Below are 23,377 nucleotides of genomic sequence, written 5' to 3'. Positions count from 1 at the left end.
TAATAACAAAAATAAAAGTATCATAAATAAATTAAAAACAAAATTCATAGAATATAAGATGATTCAAACTCATACAAAATGATAAAATAGTCAATAAGTTGATAGTGTTGCTTAAAAAATAAATAAATTCATACTCCATAATTCTATATTGATATCTGAAAAGTCTCTCATTGCTTTAATGATGAAAATTGAAAACCTCTCCCATTACTTTGGTGATGGAAATTGAATAGCCCTCCCATTGATATCCTTATTCAACAAAAAAAATCATATTCAAAATTTTGTTAACAAGTAAATCAACGATAATTTAGTATTGATATATTTTTTTCGTAGTTAAAGAAAATTATATTTTAGTTACAAACATAGCAATCTGTCATTGATAAGTTTTTATTTTTTATTTTTTTATTTTTTTTATTTTTAATTTTTTCCTAAAATATTAAATGGAGGCAAAAGAAAGATATCAATATTCATGATGAGAAGTTGGGGTGTAGATTTGTTAGATATTAATTCTCTATATACTTATATTAATCTCACCTTAGTAAAAAAAAAAATCAATGTTTTTTTTGAACTAAAAATGACTTAGTTTGAAAAATAAAAATTATCTTAAAAATAATATAAAAAGTGTACTCATAGTGTAATATGATCAAAATGACTGAAGGTCAAAGTTGAGACTTATAGTTATATCAATGTTAATGTGAAGATTAGGATAAAAAACTAATACATGATCAGGGTCAAATTAACATTAAGACTAGAGCCAAAATTAGAGTCAAGATTGGGCCAAAATCAAGTAGATGCTTACTACATTGGTAATGAAGATATAACTAATTTTTATTAATTTTTTACAAAACATAATCATGTTTTTTGAATTTGACACGTGTCAAATATTCATCCATTTGAATTATAATTAATTCCTCTTCATATGGGTGGAGGGTCCAAACTCAAATCAGGGCCTAGATCAAGGCCAAGATTAGGGCCTATATCAAGGCCAAGATTAGGATCAGGGTCAAGATCAAGGTCAGAATTAGGGCCAAAATCAGGGACAAGATCAGGGTCAGAATCAGGGCCAAAATCAGGGCCAAGATCAAGGTCAAGATCAGGGCTAGAATCAGGGCTAGAATTAGGGCTAGAATCAAGGTTAGAATCAGGGCTAAACTCAGGGTCAGAATCAGGGCCAACATCAGGGTCAAAATCAAGGCCAAAATCAGGGCCAAGATCAGGGCCAAAATCAGGGACGGGCTGGGCTGGACTGGGCGGGCCAGAGAGTAATCGCAGGCCTGCCCTTGGCCCTAGTTCAAGGCTAGAATATTTTGGCCCTAACCTTCCCTTAGGGCCAAAATCTTTAGCCCAAGCCCTATTCGGGCTCAGGGCGGGCTTAGGGCGGGCTCAGGGCGGGCTTAGGGCCGCCAGGGCCAAACTTGCACCCCTAGTTTCATGTATCTTGTATTGTAATCCGTTGGGGGTGCAGACCAAACAAAAAGGCAAGCCTAGACAGAAGTCGGTAGTTTTTGTGGCAGGTTTAATTTTAGTGCTACGCATTTACTGTAATGCCAATGGTTGAGATCAAAATCTCAATCGAGATTTCGATCTTGATCGTCTATTTCGCTTTTAACCATCTACAAGACGGACGATTGAGATTGAAATCTTTTGAAATCTCAATCGTTGACAACACATAGATGCGCAACATTCAAGTTTATCCCTTCCGTGGCTGCAAGTTTGGAGCTCATGTCACTGATTTAGTTGTATTTGTAAACAAGATATTGCTAACTTCTGAAAAGCGCACTTGCTCTTTACCAAGAATAAGAAAAGCACACTTGCTTAAAATTTGGTATTCTAGTGAAATGTCATAGCTGGGTGAAGACTTAAAAAAGAAGACAGATGTTGAGTTTGCCGTTTCTCATCAGCAATGTAGATTTCTTCACTTCCTTACAAATCGATGGTAAGATCTGAAATTTCACTAAGATAATGATGAAAATGGTCTGTGGTTGGTGTCCTAATTTACCTCTGGGTGTTTGATTAAACAACTATGGGGTTGGAAACCCTCACGTGAGGGGCAAAATCGATTTCAACTGTCTTCTTTTTCAACTTTCTCCTTTGTCAAACCTCTGTTTCTACTTTTTATACGTTCTCTCTGCTTTTTCACGTGTCTCCATCCTACCTTTGTTAAGGTCACAAGCTGGGGTTTGGATTTTTTTTTTCTTACTTTTTTATTTTTTATATGTTCTTTGGTAAATGCTAGGGTTTGGATGTTGCAGTTAGAGGTAAGAAGATGTTGAAGACCTTTCTTCACTTGTTATGGACTTTATATCGGATAGTACACAGCGTTGAAAAGTAAATGACACAGAATAAGTTGTCCTCCGAGAAACTTCACAGTTTCCAAGTTTTTCTTCTCCTGCATTTTTACATGCGGCGTCCAGCTTATGCTTTAGGGTGTTTGCAAGCGATTTTTATTTGCAACAATGGCTACAGCCAACTACCAATGACCTAGATTTTACCATGTCAACAAAATATTGTCAAATGGATGTAACTAAAATGAAAGGGGCTTATTTGTAATTATGATTTTCTCATTTTAGATTATAAGGTTCAATATTTTACAAATTCACAAACCAAAATTCCTAATTCTAACCGACTCTAGTCGCCTATTTTTCTTGCCTACCCTTGGATGCTTTTAACGAACTCAAAGAATTTAGGGAAACATTCAGGTGGGAAGAAATGAGCTCCCATCCTCTGATTAGTGAACGAATCCAACATTCTTCCGATGGCCTCTGCGTGTTGCTTAAGATGAATTGATGTGTGTTCTTGATCCTTAATTTGCATTAGGATCTTTAATTGTTGGGCATTTAGCATTGTATATTTTGAATGATCGGGCGAATGTTGTCTCCACCTTGAACGCGCTTTTCTCCCTCGATTGGCCTTCGAACCTTAGCCTTTCTCTGGAACATTCTATTCCTTAATGGCTACCTTTACCTCGCCTTGCCAAGCTTCAAGAATCTCTAATACATCTGCTTGTTTCTGGCATCTTTGGACAAGTTTGGGATATGTGGTCGGTATATCCTGTAGTAGCAACTCCAGGAGTCGCCTGTTAGAAGGCCTGTAAATAGTGTTGTTTTGGCTACCTGTTCATCAAGATTCTTGATCACTATGGCCACCTTGTTGAATCTCTGTAAGTAGTCCCGAATAGACTTGTTCTTTGCTTGTTTGATAGTGAACAAAGTGTCCTCGATTTTCTTGGTTTGAATTCCACTCTTGAATCGACTGATGAACTTTCGGGCTAATTCATCAAAATCAACAATTCTTCCCAATGATAGTTTTGGGAACCACTTTTGAGCTACTCTCCTGAGTGAAGACCCGAATACTCTACATAAGATCTCATTAGAGTCGCCAGCAACAACCATTGTCTGTTGGTAGTAATTCATTTGGGCCTTGGATCTCCAGATCCATCAAATGGAGAGAATATTGGAAGCCTGAAGTTATGGGGGAATTCGTACTTGGCAATTGCCTCTACAAATGGGGTTTTTCTGATGATCGAATAGATATCATTGGTCCTTTGAACTCTCATAGTTGTTCCAATTTTGGTTGGTGTCAACCAACTCTCGATCGATCTGCACTGCCTGAGTGCCAGTTGTTCGAACGCTATCCCAACTCGACCGCCGGAATGTTACCCTGTGCGTTCGCACTCCATGTTTGATCCTGGTGAGAGTTCCAGTTCAACTCCCTTGTGCATGATCCCAAACATCTTGATCATCTCTTCTTGGTAACTCTCCAGTCCTCCTTATTCCTAATCGCTATTCTTGTATTTTGTGTGGATCTTGGTTCCTTTCTTACCGGAAGTACTAGCCTTCGGTCGGTTGTCTATTTTTCTAAGGGGAATGCCCTCTGACTAGAGAATTTCTTCTCTCAGTCGTTCGTGTTTGCCTTCTCACTTCCTCCCCATGATGAAGATTCAGGTTTCTTAGGGCTCCCAGGTGTTTGGCCACTGTTCAGAGCATTTGTTGCATCTCTAGAAATTGGATTTGCATCTGATTCTGTTAAGAAAACCTAATCTAACGCAGCGGATACACAACAAGAATGGAAGAGAAAGAAGCAATCAAACACATAACACATGGTTTACTTGGTTCGGTCAGTGACCTACATCCAAGGATGAGATGAGCTCTCACCAGGCTTATGCAATCTTCAAATAACAGAGAAGGTTTACAACCCTAAATAGTGATAAACTCTATACAAAGACTAGAGAGCAAACAACCAAAACAATGGATTGACCACACCTGATTCAAGATGCAACCCTAGCTTTAGCTCTCTCCTGCGTGAATCCAAGAACACCAATCATCGGAGCCTTTCCACGCACCAACAGTAGATACTGTTTCAGCCTTGTATAAGAGCAAAGAAGCATCACCAAGAACACACCAGAGCCCAACCGAAACCTTCAATAGCAGATGAAGAAGAAGCAGAGACCGAGAGCAAACCAGAGAGAAATCGAGAGGAGAGAGAGTGATTTCGTGCGAATGAAATGAAAACCCCAAACCCCCAAATACATACCTCTAATAAACAAGTGCAATTACCCTCTTACCCTTAAAACAAAGTAATAAGACATAGCTATCCTATTACATGTAAAATGACCATACTGCCCCTGTTTACATATTATAGATTCATTTGTTCCTGAATGACCGGAACCATTCGAACTTCATCGTTATGGTCATTCAGGTGAATTCCTCTGGATATTTCTTCTTGTTCATGAATTTCGCCTTCACGAACACGATTTCCTTCAAGAGGAAGACAATTCCATCTGAAGGAGGTTGGAGATTCTGATTCTGATGCCTATGAATCGTAGATCTGGTGTTTACCATGGCTTTTTGAAGCGTTTCCCACAGATGGGGCCAAATGATGAGTCCAAAAATTGTTTAGCCTTCGATTCCTGCAAAAACAGACAACAAACGTGGGCTAACCGATGGTCGGGTAGCCACCTCTGAAGGTTAAGTTAGCAATTGGAACACCATAGAGCTCTGGCTTGATGTAGAGCTTTAATTGAATGAATTAATGGAGGGAAACGATTCGGATACCTTCACTGTGTGCGATCCTTTAGTTTATATAGATTTTACCTAACATTTTTGACCGTCAAATACGTTCATATTCCTTTATCATGACCATTCGATCTTAGGGTTGTTACCCTTTTTTAGGAGTTTTACCTTTCATGGCTTGATTGTGTATCATGAATTCGACAGGATCAATTTTTTTTAACCGTTAAAGTTCCTTCGCCCTTACGCTATTCACTAGTTCGAACTTTAAGCCAGTCCTGATTGGGGGTTACTAACCCGATCGTGGTCAAACTTGGTTTGGTGCTGTTTTTTCCTCATCACTTCTGCCATTACCTGGTCTGCTACCTATCTCACACCTCTATCATGACTTCGTCGCTCTCAACTTTGACCAACCATTGCACTAATGAAATCTTTAAGAGAATGATAGAAATGGGAGAGGCATATGCCATTTGTTTAAATGGTTAATTAATCAGTATTTGTTTCACTATAACCTTTTTCGTTGAGGAATTAACTTTTGAAACTTAATGTGTTGGTTGTGCTTCTAGGTGAACCAAAAGATGATCTTAACATTGACAGCAAGCACTATGTATTGGTACCTAAAACAACATGTTGAAGCAAGTCCTTGTTATGTTCATGTGATGATGATAAAGACATTGTCAATTTAACTTTACTGCTATGATGGTAACCTTTTGTAACTTTCTGTAATGAATATCTTATGATATATTTTGCATAAGCTATGTTGTCTATCACAGTTTGGGACCACCATAGCTAGAATTACTAGATTCTATTCAAACTAATTTAACGGTTTGATAACAGGTTGGTAATGGTTTCAAAGCTGACCCAACTTGAATCCAAACCATTAATCAAAACTTTTAGTCAAACCAAACTCAAACCACACTAAACTGAAACTTGAACAAAATCGTTATTTTGCAAACTGTCCGTCTGTGGGCTTGGTGTTCTTCAACCAAAAATTGTTAAGCCTAAATCAAAACCGCCCCAACCTGGCCCCAACCTGGCCCGTTGACACCCTTTAGGGGAAAGGAACTGGGAATAGGGTGGGGATGGAAGTTCAAATCCAATGCCTCTTTGATCATGCTAAGTTTACATAGAAAACTGCTACCACTTAACTAGTAGCATGTTTATAATAATCTTCATACTATAACTAATATAAAATAATTCCTTACATGTAAAATATCTAATTTGCCCTTGTATATTTTTCCCTCACAGCAATACTATTTCAACACATGAATTTGGCCTTCTATACCTAGCCGCCGAAGCCCTTCTCGTTCTTTTGGTGTGCAAATTCTATATAAGAAATTTTTTTTTAATCGATGACAATGACAAATAATGTTATAAACAAGATTCAAAATGTGTTTTAAGAAAAGTATAAAATTTCAACTATATGACACAGGGAGGAAGGGAGGGAGGAAAATTAATATATAAGAGAGGATTGCTTGCATTCAATTCATTGTGTGCTTTGAGATTCCGTTTGGGATGTCCCACAGAGAGAAAATACTTTTCTTGTTGATAGGCTTTTTCCGGAAGCATTGGAGGAGAGGAGTGATACCAAGTGGACAAAAGGGAACAAACAAATCCAACAGCCATCCATCATTTAATTCTTACACGACAAACCTTTTAATTACTAGCTCTTTAATTAATTTAGTCCAACTGAATCTTAATTTCCATTCCTAAGCTTATCACGCAATGCTATCAGACCGTTGGATTTTTAGTACTACTTAGATTCCAATGTTCCTATTTTTTAAGGTGAGGATGATCAGTCAACCATCATCGATGTTCATATGTCTAATGTAAGGATCTCATCATCAAAACATCATTGGAAGAGGTCAAACACTCCAGCTTACACAATTTGAAATTTAAGGTTAAATGGAAACGAAAAACGAATAAAATATATTTAGAATCCACGTCACACCTTGAGTGGAGAGTATTTTTATATAAAATTGGGGTAAGGCCACATAGAAAAATGTCCATAGACTTGTTTTGTGCGTAAGTCTTTGATGAGGGTTCGTCCTTATACATATAAAGTCTCAGTCAATTTGCCAGTAGAGGATAAGAGAACCAGCATTTCAAAGTTCGCACTGTTTAACCATACTTACCGAAATTTTTGAAAGTGGTTAGCTCAACTGCCATTTCAAGATAATAATGATCAATTGTGTTTGACAGAAACCCTAAGATCTCATGTATTTCATATTTGTGGTAAATTTCTCTCTCAAACGAGTTTTAATTGTTCGCACACCTTGATACTCTTTAATGGTACTCAGAAAAAATTCAAGCTTTGAACTCATAAGAGATTGTCTCTTACCAACTAAATCTAAGTTTGAGATCATCTACCATTCAAGATAGAGGTTTAATCTATCCATTTCTTACATTTTTCTACCATACATTAAAATATAGTCTGCCTTTAAATTCTGACAAGAAAATCATAGATCAATTCCACAGTATACCCCTCTTAATATGTGATTGAAAAAAAATCTAGTAGGAAGTTTTTTTTTTTTGGTAGGATTGTAGGAAGTCATTCTTTTTTTTGATAATCCAAAAAGAGGGGATGCAATAGCGGTGACCTAGCGCACCCCCGCTACGTAATGTTCGGACTTTTTATCGAGTGCAACCTATGCAAGCATTAGCCATGTGCACTACCAGCGCAAGTACTGGCCCCCGTCAGCGGAGCCCCACCGAAGGCCTAGTATAGTCCACAGAAGCCGGTAACAAGGCGAAAGAGCACGCAACTGTCCAATACAAGAAACAGAGGAGCAGAGGGGATTCAAACCTGGGACATGAGATTTACCAAACCACTTGGGAGTGAGCTTGGGACCACCAGACCACCACCCCCGGTGGTAATTGTAGGAAGTCATTCAATGGGCCATAGTTGATGAATTCCTTGGATAGGAAAATACTAATTAATGAAGGAAATATTTTCGTTGATACTTAGCTTGGAATTTGGAGGTTAGTTTTTTATAATTAAACAAAGAAGACTCACAAATGGAAATAATTAAAGACTCGGAAAATTAATAATAATAATAAAAAAACCTCCTCTCCTCTCTCTCCCCGTTTGCAAACTTGAAATCTCTCTGCAACTTTGTACTCATTCCATGGCGTAAAGCAAACCCAAAAGCCTTGCGTGCCCGAAACCTGCAGAAGGAATTAATTATAAAAAGATGAAAATTAAGTTTCTTTTAAGAGCTAGCTTCCAAATACCAATCCCTTCTGTTCGGTTAGTGTTTCAGAGTAAAGGGATTCTTCAGTTCCATGTTTATGAGTGAATCAATCCTCTCCTAGCAATCCTGGGAAAGCCTGGAGAGTTCTTGGAAGGCATTTTCGATTGCGTCCATGAGATCACCTCTGCCCTTGCCTTCGCTAGGATGAAAGATTCCGCTTACAGAGTCGAAACCACTCCACGTCTCGCTCAATGGAAGATCGACAATTTCGCCTCTTTCTCTTACAGGAAATCCGATCCTTTTAAGTTGGGAATCTGGAATTGGTGAGCTTCGCTTCTCTTCTCTTCTCTTTCGATTTTAATCTCTGTTCCCAAATTTCTTCGAACGAACTGGTTTATTTTCTTATTTTCAGGCGTTTTTTAGTGGAGAAGAATCGAACATCATCAATTAAATTATATCCAGAAATTTCAAACTTGACGAAAGAGAAACCTCCGATTGCTTCCTTCATCATTCGCCTTCAGTTCTCTGCTGGAGATCGCAAGGTACTTGTTCACCCAGGTAATCAAAATTTTAAAGGGCCTAGTTTAATCTGAATTCGATCAGACCGGTTTCTTAACAATTATATGGGCCGCCTATTATATGCTCTGCGAATTGCAGCAGAGGAAAATAATAGATTCTATGTTTGTTGTCCCTTGAAAATGCAGGGATATTGGACAAGCTGCTAAAGAACAACGACGACTTTGTCTGGACAATTGAGACTCCATTAACAGAGAAGCTTATCATCGATGTGCAATTTCTTGATCTGAAGATAGCATTGCCAAACGTATGTATGGTTTCTTTTCCATCATGGGTACCTTGTTAATGTCTAATTGTAAGAAAACTGATGGTATATGTTCATATGCAATTCAAAACAGTACCTGAAGGTCACCTTCTCAGCTGGTTCACCGTCCTTCTCTGTTATAGTCAGGTACAGAGCTACCCCATGACTTGGGCGAGTCTAGATCAGCTCGCCCATGGGGGGAGCACATACTACTTCCCTGAGCTTCTCCACTGCAGATTCTTACGTGCGCTGCTCCCCGGTGAGCGGGCTGGAGTGGGAGGCCGCCTTGGCGGTGGTGTGGGACAGCGCCCCCATACCCTGTAGAGGGTCCATGTTTCTGTGGGACTCAGAGTTTCTTTACAGATTGAGCTTAGGCCCATGAATAACTGTGACTTAGGGTTTCTAAGCGCTTATATATATTCTCTTGTAACGTAACATTGTAAGTTGTTTTCGAGAATATAGTGAAAACCTAACACTGGACGTAGCCTCACATTGAGGTGAATCAGGATAAAATTTGTCTCATTCTTCCTTGTTTTCTATTCGATTATGTGTGATTGATCGCTCGAATCCTAACAGAAGCATTTGGGGATAAGTATGTGCTCCAAACACGGAGTTGATCTGGAGTTTTTGAAAATTTCCCCCCTCCTAATTTTTTAAAATTCTCCCCTCCTGTTTTGATTTTTTGAAATTATCCCTCTATCGTACTTTTCATGTGTGGAATATCAAAGCTGGCCCCTCGATTGAAAAAAAGAATTTAATGCTACCCAAAAAGAAGACAATAGATAGAAAATTTTTTGTGTTTTGTATGAAATATCAATAATTAGCCTTTCTCAATGTGATTTCACCCCTGATTATAGTCATGGAATTTCACAAATGTCTCAACCCACTAGCCATGGTTAATTACTGTCCTTCACACACCCAGATGTTTTGTACTTTTCCAGAGCCCTCTTCAAGTTGATGTTTTGATCCATTGTTTAACATGCAGGGTGGTGAACCTCATTCAATTTGGGCCCAAGAATTTATCCAGAAGCAATCCAATGCAGCAGGTATAGCATCACTTGGTCGAATGTTATCAGAAAGAATCCACACGGATATCACAATTTATGCTTGTGATGGAAGAAGCATTGGAGCTCACCGTGCTGTCCTGGCATCAAGATCTCCTGTCTTCTGCAGTATGTTTTCACATGATCTCAAAGAGAAGGAACTATCAACCATAAACATTTCTGACATGTCAATTGAAGGTTGCCAAGCTTTCCTCAATTACATCTATGGAAACATTCAACATGATGAGTTCTTAACGCACCGGCTTGCACTCCTTCATGCTGCTGATAAGTATGACATATCAGACCTGAGAGAGGCATGCCATGAGAGTCTTTTAGAAGACATTGATAGTAAGAATGTACTTGAGAGGCTACAGAATGCATCTCTTTATCGATTACCAAAGCTGAAGAGCAGCTGCCTGAGGTATCTTGTGAAGTTTGGTACCATATTTGATATTCAGGATGAATTCAATGCTTTTCTACAATTTGGAGACAGGGAACTTGTAGCAGAAATCTTCCATGAGATACTAAACGCATGGCAAGGTTTCTGAAATACTGTTACAGGATACAATTGTGAAAACATTCTTTTATTTAGGATATGCTTGTGAGTATTCTTTACATGAAACAAATGTTCCAGCCTGAACTAGATTGATTAATTAAAAGAAATTTGTAATCGAAAATACACAGCTCTGATGGATTCTAGATGTTGATAACGTTTGTGCCTTCACTATCTTTTCAGCCCATCAGAAAAACAGAAAAACAAAGTGATGCATCTTTGGGCTTGTATGCATATACGAGGGAGAGGCCCATCTCTAGGGGAATTGGATTAGAGTCCAGATTCACATCCAGCCCAGAAAAGCCCGGCTACAACTAGATCTGCAGGTGCCAACAGCTGTTACATTGAAAATTTATCAGGTCCATTTCCTTGTGAGAAATTGACCATCGATTTCCTTATAGATGTGTGCTATGTGTTCTAACATCACATCAAATGGTTGAAAATCATTGATAAATCACATCAAATGAGTGATTGATGTGATTTATAAATGAATTTTAATTATTTGATGTGATATTAGGACACATGACACATATCTACAAGGAAATGGATTTAATATGAGTCCAAACCCTCGTTTCTAGTTAACATTTTTCTTTTTGGATCATTATTAATTAGTTATAGCGATTGTGAATAGACCTATAAATGGATAGCCAAAATCCGCCTCCGAATTCGCATTCGTATTCGTTTAAGGATATCCGTATCCGAATTCTTTTTTACCAGAAAATATCCATATCCGTCTACTAAACAACCGGATTTGGATTCGAATAATTGCTTATTGGATCGGATATTCGGATAAAAATTTATCCGGATAGAGTAAAGTATTTAACATTTTTTTCCTTTAAAAATGGATGATAATCAGATTCGGATACCGGTAATCGAATTCGGATAGTGAAATTCGGCAATCGGAAATTATAAATTTATGATAAGAAATATAAAAAAGTGATAATTATCAATTAATAATTGGATAGTTTATCGGATCAGATTATCGATATTTTGACAAAGTTTCGGATTCGAATTCGGATGCCTTCTTTAAATTTTTCCCGGATTCAGATTCGGATAGTGGATTTGCTAATCGGATTCGGATTCAGACACTAGTGTATCCGAGCTGAATCCGATCCGTTTACAAGTTTAACTGTGAACCTATAAGTCCAAGGGGAAGAGGAAGGTATGATAGGGACGGACTGACGTTCAAACCCTTGACCTCTGTTGACTTATTATCTCTACATAAAAGGCTGTCACCACCGTGCTAGAAGCATATCCATATTCCCACTTAACCATGGGTGTATATTTTTTTTTCTTTTATTAGGTTAATTTTGTGTGTGAAGGAATAAAATCTATATGGGACACTCAATTGTCAAACACAAGTGAGGGCAGTTGAGATTGTCTATTGGTGGAGGAGATATTTGCTGCTAATGAGGCGTAGAATAACAGACAACACTTTAGCCACGTATCAGTGAATGAACCGGATTGTAGAAAAGCAAAGCGCAAATGAGTGGCTGGCCGGAGTTAGGGTTTGTAGGTCCTGCATAACATGAGACTCTCTGTATCTGAATTTTCTAAAGCCCATTTGATTGCTAATGCTTCAGCTTGTAGATCGAGTGATCAATATATGCAACAAAATGTAAAACCAAACCCTCCTTAGGAGTGAAGCCAATACGAAAGTTTCACTGTCAACAAGACAAAATGTAGATATAGATTTTATTCTGAATGGTTGAAATTTGATACGTAGAGAAATTAATTAGCTAGTAGAACCAGGTAGGACATATTTTTTGCCATTCTACAAAGTAACTGTTAACACAAAAGCTTGGACCTTCAGGCTGAAAAATTTGCAGAGGTTTTACATCACTATGGTCAACATCTCCTCGTGTTTCACTAGCTGTGTAATTCCATAGTGGATCAGCTAAAGGCAAAGGGACCAGTTTAGCATCTTCAAACTTGATAACTACCATATTTTGCATATCAACGAGAATTTTAATGTCTTCAATTGGACGAGCATAACCATTTTCCGTAGGACAATCGCTCTTAGTTCTACAAAAAATAAGAGGTTTAGCAAGCCAGCATTCCTGTAAAAGTGTCAAATGCCATAGCATTAATAAGGACCTGCAACCAAAATTAGAAATATATCCCCAAGAGTACCTTAAATAAAGTATGAAGGCACAAAGTCAACTAACCATACATCTACCATCAGAAGATCCATGCCCTCCATGCCCCTCTTCTTCATTGAGGAAAAATTTCACAGCAACTGGTTTTAGTAAGATGTTCGGAACAGTACTCTCTTAAACAGCTCCCCATTCAGCATGTTGCACTACATCCTAAAAAATAGAATAGAGATCCCAGAAAATTTCTCTTTGAGGCAAAAGAAATATGTAAATATGATGGATAGTCTGGACCAGTCACCACAACTAGTTCTAGTAAGATGTTCGGAACAGTATTCTGGATGACAAAATAAATGTTTCAGAGTGTTGGGATTCAAGTCATCATCCATCCTAGGAAATAAAATGGAAAGAAAAATTATGAAGTCAAACCGAAAATAAGGATGGATAATATATTAAAGTGAAGGGGACTGAAATGTCAATCTTGAGTCAGATTTCCAGAACCATACAGCAAAGAATAATTGAGACTTTCTTCCATCAAAGATTGCTAGTAAAATCCGAAACTGAAAATTAAGAAAAACTGTGAACACATAGAAACAGATTTCAATATATTTCATAAAGTAAGGGTACATCTTATTTATAAGCATATCTACAGACAAACAGCTGTATCTCTTTGTACAACTGTCACTCTCTCACACTCCCCCGCAAGCTTAGGGAGTCCAAAACCCAAAGCTTGTGTCTAAGGGTAAGAAACTGCTGCTTTGGCAGGCCTTTTGTAAGAATATCAGCAACTTGATCGATAGTAGAGATGTAACGAACAAACAGCTGCTTGGAAGCCACCAAATCACGCACAAAATGACAGTCAATCTGTATGTGCTTTGTACGTTCATGAAAAACAGGGTTGGAAGTCATATAAGTGGCCCCTAGATTGTCACACCATATCAAAGGAGTAGAAGGTAAGAACACCCCAAGCTCACAAAGGAGAGAGCGTAGCCATAGAAGTTCAGTAGCAGTAGTAGCAACGGCCCTATATTCGGCCTTAGTTGAAGAACGTGAAACTATCCGTTGTTTCTTAGAACCCCATGAAATAGGATGTCCTCCAAAAAAGACTGTGTAACCCGTAGTAGAATGTCTATCGTCATGACATCCGGCCCAATCTGCGTCTGAATATGCCACTAAAGAACATGAAGACTGTAATCCAAAAAATAGCCCATGAGAGGTGGTACCACAAAGATACCGTAAAATTCATTTAACGGCACTCCAATGACTATCCGTAGGACAATGCATGAATTGGGCTACTTTATTGACCGCAAAACTGACATCCGGTCGTGTGGTAGTAAGATATTGCAAAGCGCCCACAACATGACAATACTCAGTAGTATCAGTAAGGGGTTGCCCATCATGTGCAGAAATAGGCCTCCCAGAAACCATAGGAGTCGGAATGGATTTAGCATCATGCATTTTGGTATGATGTAATAAATCAGAAATATATTTCTTTTGAGTAAGAAATAGCCGATCCGGAGAGCGGGTGACCTCCATACCAAGAAAATAATGGATATTCCCCAGATCCTTGGGAGCAAATGCCGTAGATAGAGTCTTGAGAAGACAAGAAATGGCAGACAGATCGTTACCGGTTACTAGGATGTCATCAACATATATGAGAAAATAGAGAACCACTGTAGCCGATCGATAGATGAAAAGAGATGGATCAGCCTTAGACCCAATAAAACCATGTGTTATAATAAAAGAACTCAACTTGTGAAACCACGCACGAGGAGCCTGTTTAAGACCATAGAGAGACTTGCGGAGATGACAAACATGAGTAGGATGTTGAGGATCAACAAAGCCTGGAGGTTGACTCATAAAAACATCTTCACTTAAATCTCCATGCAAAAAGGCATTAGAAACATCCAGTTGACGAATTGGCCATTTGTTAGTAACAGCTAAGGACAAAACTACCCGTATGGTAGTATGTTTGACAACAGGACTAAAAGTATCATTGAAATCATAGCCAGGTCGTTGGTAAAAGCCTTTTGCCACAAAACGGGCCTTGTAACGTTCTATAGACCCATCAGATCAACGCTTTACTTGGAAGACCCATTTGCATCTGACAACATTTGGAGCAGATGTCGAGGAAACTAGAACCCAAGTTCCATTGTGAATAAGAGCATTAAATTCTTCTAACATGGCAACATGCCAATGAGAAAATTGCATTGCTTTACTATAACATGTAGGAACTTCTGAATCATTACAGGTGGCCACCAAATTCAACTTGGTTTGAGGAGGAAGTAAAATACCACTTTTAGACCGAGTTGTCATTTGATGCATAGAAGTAGAAGAAACATGCACCACAACCATAGAATTAGCATCGTTTGTGGGGGCATGGTCTGTTGACCCTTCTATTGTGGGTCCGACTATATCGATGGAAGGCTCAGGAGACACAATCGGTGCAGATGGTATGGAGGGCATAATAGACTCAGATGGCACAACCAAGGGCGTAGATAATAGTGGCGGATTTGGTAAGGACATGGGTAATGACATAGGCCCATTACAAATAGGTAAATTTGTATAACCCATGGCTGGATGGCCCATTAAACTTGTGCTTGCAGGACACCCATATCCTCTTGAACCCAAATTATCTACTGGGGGAGGGATGATTTCACTATGTCCATTTGGAGAATTACAAGATGCAGAAGGGGTTGGGTTGTTACAAGGTAAAGTTACAGGTGAAGAATGCCATTGCATCTTACAAACTTCAGGAAGTGAAGAATGAGCCACCCGAAAAGGAAAGAGTGACTCAACAAACTTAACATGCCTAGATACATACATCCCTTTGGAAGAGATATCCCAACACTTATATCCTTTATATTGCAAAGAGTAACCCAAGAAAACACAAGATGTAGATCGTGGCTCTCGCTTTGACTTGGAATAGGGACGAAGCCAAGGGTAGCAAAGACATCCAAAAATTTTAAGAGACTTGTAATCTGGTTTCACATCAAAAAGTGCTTGAAGAGGTGACACATTACCTAGTGCAGCAACAGGAAGCCGATTTAGTAAATAAACTGCTGTAGTAAAGGTTGTTGTCTAGAAATAAGAAGGCATACCAGCCTGAAATAGTAGAGACAGACCAGACTCAACTATATGACGATGCTTCTTTTCAGCCACCCCATTTTGAGCAGGAGTATAAGTACAAAACAAACGATGTGAAATACTAGCTGATGCGAAAAGAGGAACTAAAGCCATGTATTCAGTTCCGCCATCAGATTGGAAAGCTTTAATGGTACAATTAAAGTAATTTTCAACCTGTCTCTTGAAATTCTCAAAAACAGATAGTAAATTTGATTTTCTTTTCATTGGAAAAATCCATGTATATCGCGTATGATGATCAACAAAGGATATGTAATAGGTAAATCCATCAAAAGAATTACATGGTGCTGGACCCCAAAGATCACTATGGATTAAAGCCAATGGTCCTCTACAAGTAGTTACAGACCTAGGAAATGGAAGCTGATGACTGTGGGCACAACTACAAGCCTCACAGTTATATAAGGTACCCTTGTATGCTATATCGATCAGAAGATTTTAGGACAGCAATAGTTCTTTGAATAGTAGGATGACCCAACCTGCAATGCCAATCTTGAAGAGATGCAAAAGTAACAGTAGAGCAAGCTTGCAGACGAAGCAAAAAAATTCCATTATTACTCTGGCCTTGAGCAATTATCTGATGAGTCAAAGTGTCCTTGATTTCAAATGAATCAGCATGAAAAATAAAGTAAACACCATTATCAGCAGAAAACTTAGCAACAGATAACAAATTGCAATGTGCAGCAGGATGAAACAAGACATCTCGAAGAACAAAACTCTTTGCAAATAAAGTGGCATATGAAGTACCAATATGAGTAGCAAAAATTCGTTGGCCATTACCTACGGTGATAGAATCAGAACCAGTATAAGGCTCACAGATAGCCAAATTAGAAATATCTGCAGACAAGTGACAATTAGATCCACTATCCAGTGACACTTATTAGAGAACAGAACAGATGGGCCAAGTGTAGAGTAAGAAAGAAAATTACCAACAAAAGCATGGTCAAATCGTTGTGGACAATTTGAGGATTTATGATCTTTAGTTTCATATAGCTGGCACAAAATACGAGTTTCATCCATGAACGAACGAGCAATAGAGCAACCAGAATTGGAATGTTCATTCCTACGAGTTGTTGAAAATTTTCTACTAACACCACCATCTGAAGGAGACACAACTCTGTGATTCTGAAATCTAGAATTTCTATCAATATAAAAGCCTGAATTACGACCACGACCATGAAAATTTGATCGGCTGCGATTTGGATAACCCCTGACACCACTAGAATTGGAGCGATTCCAAGTAGGAGCACGACTAGAATAGCCAGATCCAAAGCGAGAGAAACGATGAGAACCTCCATGCGTTGCAAGATTTGTAGTAAGAACATGGGCAGAGGTTGAAGTTGCAGCAAGATTCAATTCATGTGTTAACAAAAAACCAGCAAGATCTTCAAAACAAACTGGCTCTGCTCGAAGTTCAATAGAAGTTGAAAAATCACGATATTCCTCTCCTAGACCTCGCAATGTTGCCAAGACAAGATCCTCATCCGACACCGGACTATCAACGACAGCAAGAGTGTCTGCAAGAGTCTGAACTTCAAGAAGGAAATCACAGACTGTAGAAGATCCCCGTTGAAGACGAAACAGGCGATTCTTTAAATGGAGGATGCGAGATCTGGAGGCAGAAGAAAACACCTTAGCAAGTGATTGCCAAGCTTCTTGTGACGTTTTTTCCGAAACCACATGAGGTAAGGCAGTTTCAGATAGGGAAGATACGATCCATCCAAGGATCAATTGATCCATCCAAGGATCAATTGATCCTGCCGATCCCAAAGATCAGCCAAAAAAAGAACATTAGAACTAGGATTGCCTTCAAAACCTGCAGATCCAGGCGAAGCAGTTAGTGTGGGACGAGAGAACGAGCCATCAACATAACCTAACAGGTTATGACCTCGTAAGAAAGGTAGAAGTTGAGCTCGCCATATGAGATAATTGGTTGAAGTGAATTTCATTGAAAGAGAAGGATTGGAATTAAAGGTCACCAGCGCAGGAGTAGAGGAACCCATCGCCATTAACACAGAACAAGAACAACTCAAGAAACAGAAGGTTGCAAACCGTAAAAAACAAATCGCAAAAGCAGAGTCAAGAAAGTAAGAAACACAAAGGTCAAGAAACGTAGGGAAAAAGCAAGTAAAGTAGATAATGCCAAGAAACAGAACCCAAAAAGTCAAAAAAAATCAAAAAACAAACATCAGGATCAAGTAGCGTTAGCCAGATAGATAACTGATACCATGTGAACACATGGAAACAGATTTCAATATATTTCATAAAGTAAGGGTACATCTTATTTATAAGCATATCTAAAGACAAACAGCTATATCTCTTTGTATAGCTGTCACTCTCTCACAAAAACAAAACAAGAAGATGACATACAACGAGAGTACGTAACAAAATAATGCAAAACAAAGGTGTATACTGATGGTGAAAACCAAGCCACTAAAAGGTTAAAAAAAGGATCCCATTAAACAAATTCGAATAGCTGCAAGATCTCACAAGTCCAACCGAAACTACAGTCTAATAACAATGAATAACCAAAGTGGAAGTGCATACGAGAGAATTTCAATACCTGAGCTAGAGAAAATTAACTCCCCTCATGAACGATGAATAATTGAACTAGGTATGAGCAAAAATACAAGTAAAGGTAAGTATTGATAAGTAAATCTTCTGAGCAAACAAGGTAATTGACATCCAGGGTATCCTACCATTCTTCATACACGATGAGGAAATATTCAAAGAAATGCCAATAATAGTATAAGAGAGCAAAAATTAACCCACCCCATTAAAAAATAAGTAAAGAAATAATAGACATAGAAAAACTAAATGTATTGCAAAAAAAAAAAAAAAAGAAGAATAAGAAAATATTGACACGATATTCTATTATCTTTAATAAAAAATAAAAAATAAAAATCCATATTTCACTTTTTAGTTTTCACATTTTTTTACAAAGTCCTACATATTTTGTAAGATTTTGAAAAGGTATGGAGTGGGAAAATTAGTATGTCATCTTAGCAGACAAGTTTATTTAAATTAAGGAAGCTTGTATCTAGCTTTTTCACCTCTGAACCAAACAAACTAAACTTCTGAAATTTATGGAAAAAGTTGTTTTTTCATATTTTTTTCTACCTTCTTTTCTCACGCGATCTTTATTTTAGAAAATAATTAAATATAGCCTAAAAGTATTTCAAACAAAATGAAAAATAGAAAAAATAATTATCACGAAAAAAGGGTACGTACTTTATATGACAGTAATGTATATATTTAGGTATGAAAAATTCAAATCTTTTGTTAGTCGTTTATAAGGAGTAGCAGGTCTCTCTATTTCTAAATGGAACTTAAATTCAGACGGCCAAATAATTATAAGCAACTTGAGCCAGCCATTTGGGAGAATGGCTTTTCGGGAACCGGATATTAAAGTTGAGGTCATATTAATAATCCCAAATTTAGATTCTCAGTCTTTCTCTGATCCCACTATATAATCCAATGAGTAACTTTCAAATTCCATCCCATCGCCTGCTGCCATCTCTGGAAATTCTGGGAAGAGAAGGAGAAGGAGATCGAGGAAGCAATGGGGGAGTTCTCAAGGCTTTCGCTCTTCTTTCTTCCTTTTCTGGTTTTCTCCATGTTGCAGCGACCCACGTTTGCCATGAAAAAGGCAACTAAGGATTTCTTATTTTCGTTATTTTTTATTTGTTTATTTTTTTTCTATTCTTAATTTCCTGCAATAGAAGAGAACATATCCTTTCTACCCAACTGCCTGTCCTCATATCCCTCAACAATTACATGGCTTCAAATCCTCTCTACCAATGTGAGTTGTCTCCCATGCCCCCACCCTTACAAAGGGCGACACAACGTTAACCTTGTTACACCAGCAGGCTTACATGGGGGGTTGGGGAGAGATGGGTGGAGAGGATCTATATGCCCCATACCCACGGGCCTCGTCTCGTGATATCGGGCCTTATGTGAGTGTGAAAGAATGATAGAATGACCAGCCTAAATTGAGAGAATCTCCACTCACCATTGAAAATATTTATAAATATTTCTGACTTGTTTTACTCATGTACGTATACCATGTTGCATGCATGCAGTCTTACGTGGTATACTTGGGATCCCATTCACATGGTCTGGGAATCACACAAGCTTCTATGGATCTAGCGGAACAGTCTCATCACAAGCTTCTCGCAGATTACGTTGGAGGGTAAGATATGAAACTTTCATAATTTCCTTTTCTCCTTCATTCTCGTGCTTTAAATATCAATCTTACTATTCCCCTTCTCATCTCCTGCCATGCACATAGCCTCGAAGTGGCGAGAGAATCAATTATATACTCCTATAACAAGTATATTAATGGTTTCGCCGCCATCCTTGAAGAAGAGGCAGCAGCTGAGATTGCAAGTATGTACCATGCACATCATCATCATCATCATCATATTAAGGTGTTAACTTGCATGTAGGTTGACTTAAATGGATATTAGTAATTCGTGGGTTGCTCTTGAATTAATGCAGAGCATCCCGAGGTCGTATCAGTCTTCCCAAACAAAGGGCATCGATTACATACAACAAGGAGTTGGGAATTTATGGGGCTCGAAAAAGATGGTGTAGTTCCACATGGTTCCATCTGGGAGAAGACTAGATTTGGGGAAGATGTAATTGTTGCAAATCTTGACTCCGGTGGGTGGCTGTTACCACATATAATCTAATAATGAAGTTGAAACCTAATTAGCATAAAATTGTTTCATTTCCATGTTGTGTCCTTTCCCTTTTCTTTTAATCTCATGTATTCATATACACGCTTGGATATTCTGAAAAGGTGTATGGCCGAGTCCAGAGAGCTTTAACGACCATGGGTATGGACCTATTCCCGCAAGGTGGAAAGGAGGTTGTACTGACACTAAGCCTGATGGAGTTCGTTGCAATAGGTGACATTCCTTAATTTTCCTATTCTTTTTCCTCCTTGAATTAACGTAATATCTAAAATGACTTTTGTTTTATTCTCAAAAATTATTTGTTATAATATTTAAATTAAATACTAGATTTGACATTATAAAAATAATTGTCTTTTACCAATGGAGGATTAGTGAAATAGTTGAGAGCCTCACTTCTCAATAGAAATGTCATAGGTTTAAGTCTTTCCGGTGGCATATGTAATATTCCTGTCTACAATTTTCCTATATATAAAATGTACATTTGTACAAAAAAAAAAAAAAGTGTAAAGAAATAAAACGTATAATTATATTCTTACCTTTTTTTTGGTAAATCATATTTTTAATTGTGGGAAGTAATTAAAGGTGATGTATTGTATATGGTCATGTCCATCCAATGTTTACATTCATATACTTAATGATTGTGTACATAAAATTTTCTAAATAGAAAGCCACATTTGTAGCTTGTTACTATGGGGTGAGTTAAATTACTAATATACGTCGCCGAGTGGGTGCAAACCTAGGAACTCCCCGTGGAAAGGCAGGTCTTTAACCACTTGACTAATCCATTATTGACATATTTGTTAGATCACTGGCCACAATTGCAATTATTAATTTGTAAATAGAGTAGATTTCGGGTTGTGTGTAATGAAAATTTTAGGTAGCAACATAGGTGGCGAGAAGAAATTGATAGATGCCGTACCAGTCAATTGGTTAGATAGATAGAGAAGAAAATTAATTAGGTTTTTATTGTGAACTTGCATGTTTCATTGGCAATTTATTTTTCATTTCTTTATCACATATAAAATCATAAAATAGAAAACTAATACACGTTTTATTTAAACTTCTGGTAAAATTTGTTTACGAAATGGAATGATCCAGGAAGTTGATTGGGGCCAAGTTTTTCGGCAAAGGTTACCTTGCAGGTGCTAACACAACCTACGAAAATTCACGCGATGATACAACTGGTCATGGGACCCACACCTTATCAACAGCAGCCGGAAATTTTGTCCACAATGTCAGTATTGTAGGATTCGGCAATGGTACGGCCAAGGGAGGGTCGCCTAGGGCACGCGTGGCAGCCTACAAAGTTTGTGGACCACAAATTGAAGATGATGAGTGCTTTGATGCTGATATAATGGCTGCTGTGGACTCTGCCATTCACGATGGTGTTGACATTATATCTATTTCACTCGGAAGTGGCGCTGAGGACTACTTGGTAGATAGTATCGCCATTAGCTCCTTCCATGCTGTTAGGAATGGTATCCTTGTGGCAGCTTCAGGTGGAAACAATGGTTCCATGCCTGCTCTTGTCTCAAATTCAGCCCCTTGGATTTTTACTGTGGCAGCCAGCACCATGGATCGCCAATTCTGGTCCAAAGTGATGCTTGGCAACAATAAGTTGTTAGATGGGAAGACATTTGCAGACTCTTCCGTGTCCGCGGATGGCAAGTTGCACCCTTTGGTGAGGGGCTCTGATATAAGAAGGAAGGGAGCATCATTCAAGGATGCTCAGGTTTGCAGGTCTGGGTCGTTGAACTTGAAATTGTTAAAGGGAAAGATACTGGTGTGCATTGGCGATTATATGCTTCTTAAAGACATAGGAAGAGAAACTCTCTTAGCAGGGGCTGTGGGGATGATAGCGATGGATGGGAAGCAAGCACGCTCCCAGTCTAATATGCTCTCTGAATATATGAATTCAACAAAAGCACCCAAGGCTTACTTGTTTCCAAGCACGGAGTTGGGGGGTGAAGCCAGCACCTATGATGGCGTCATTCTCCTCTCGGGGACCTAACTCAGTGACACCTGAGATTCTCAAGCCAGACATCACTGCACCAGGTGTGAATGTTATCGCGGCATTCACCCAAGCATTCGGGGATGATCCCTTTGCCCAAATGTCTGGGACATCCATGTCCTGCCCTCATGTTGCTGGTGTTACTGGCCTCCTCAAGGCATTGTACCCTCACTGGAGTCCTGCTGCCATCAGATCTGCCATCATGACCACCGGTAATCTATTAATCCCCTTGATGTTGCGTTTTGCTTGGGTGCTGTGTAATTAATGTGTAGTACCTGCTGCGTAAGTTGAGATTGAAATCTCGACTATTTGTTTCACAAAAAGTGTTGAACCCACTTATGCGAGATGGATGGTTGAGACCAAAGATTGAGATTTTGATCTCAATCTGTACACTATGCGGTCTTGTGCATTGCACTTAAGCACTAGCCCTTGAAGCTAGCTTACTCATAAAACTGATTTTCTCCCTCTCTTTGGTAATTTTCCTCCAAATAATGTGTAGCAAGTACACGGGATAATGCAATGGAGCCCATACGGGATGAATCAAAAGTGAAAGCAAGCCCATTCCACTACGGAGCTGGACATGTTCGACCTAACAAGTGCCATGGATCCTGGTTTGGTCTATGATCTAACAAATGTTGACTACTTGAACTTCCTCTGTACCATTGGTTACAATGAATCTTCTATTAAAGCCTTCTCCGAGTCAAATTTACGTTATGCATGCCCCAAGCCTCGTTGTTAGTCTCCTTGACTTCAACTATCCTACCTTCACAGCGCCAAACCTCTTCGGCTCGCCACTTTGATGAGGAAGGTGAAGAA

General features: G+C 38.6%; 1 protein-coding gene and 1 pseudogene across 1 annotated transcript; both read left to right on the top strand.

The window, feature by feature from the left end:
- Nucleotides 1-8,109: 8,109 nt before the first annotated feature.
- LOC149005642 (BTB/POZ domain-containing protein At1g55760-like) lies at nt 8,110-10,823 on the top strand. The gene is made up of 4 exons (XM_089168864.1): nt 8,110-8,523; nt 8,613-8,758; nt 8,905-9,023; nt 10,006-10,823. The coding sequence occupies exons 1-4, from the start codon at nt 8,405-8,407 to the stop codon at nt 10,609-10,611; spliced, it is 990 nt and encodes a 329-aa protein (XP_089024990.1). The 5' UTR covers nt 8,110-8,404; the 3' UTR covers nt 10,612-10,823.
- An 8,589-nt stretch (nt 10,824-19,412) lies between these two features.
- On the top strand, nt 19,413-23,361 carry LOC149005641 (subtilisin-like protease SBT5.4; annotated as a pseudogene).
- Nucleotides 23,362-23,377: the final 16 nt, after the last annotated feature.

Source organism: Hakea prostrata, chromosome 9, assembly GCF_041222555.1.
Source record: "Hakea prostrata isolate BN-2017 chromosome 9, UWA_Hpros_2, whole genome shotgun sequence".
NCBI classification, from domain to species: Eukaryota; Viridiplantae; Streptophyta; class Magnoliopsida; order Proteales; family Proteaceae; genus Hakea; species Hakea prostrata.
The sequence above is the reverse complement of the archived record's forward strand: the minus strand, read 5'-3'. Positions and strand labels throughout refer to the sequence as shown.

Excerpts from the sequence above, each read along its gene's own strand:
- LOC149005642 (XM_089168864.1), top strand. The coding sequence starts at position 8,405 with ATGAAAGATTCCGCTTACAGAGTCGAAACCACTCCACGTCTCGCTCAA. Across the intron at positions 8,759-8,904 it reads CAAGGTACTTGTTCACCCAG|GGATATTGGACAAGCTGCTA; the intron begins GTAATCAAAATT and ends TTGAAAATGCAG. Across the intron at positions 9,024-10,005 it reads TGAAGATAGCATTGCCAAAC|GGTGGTGAACCTCATTCAAT; the intron begins GTATGTATGGTT and ends TTTAACATGCAG.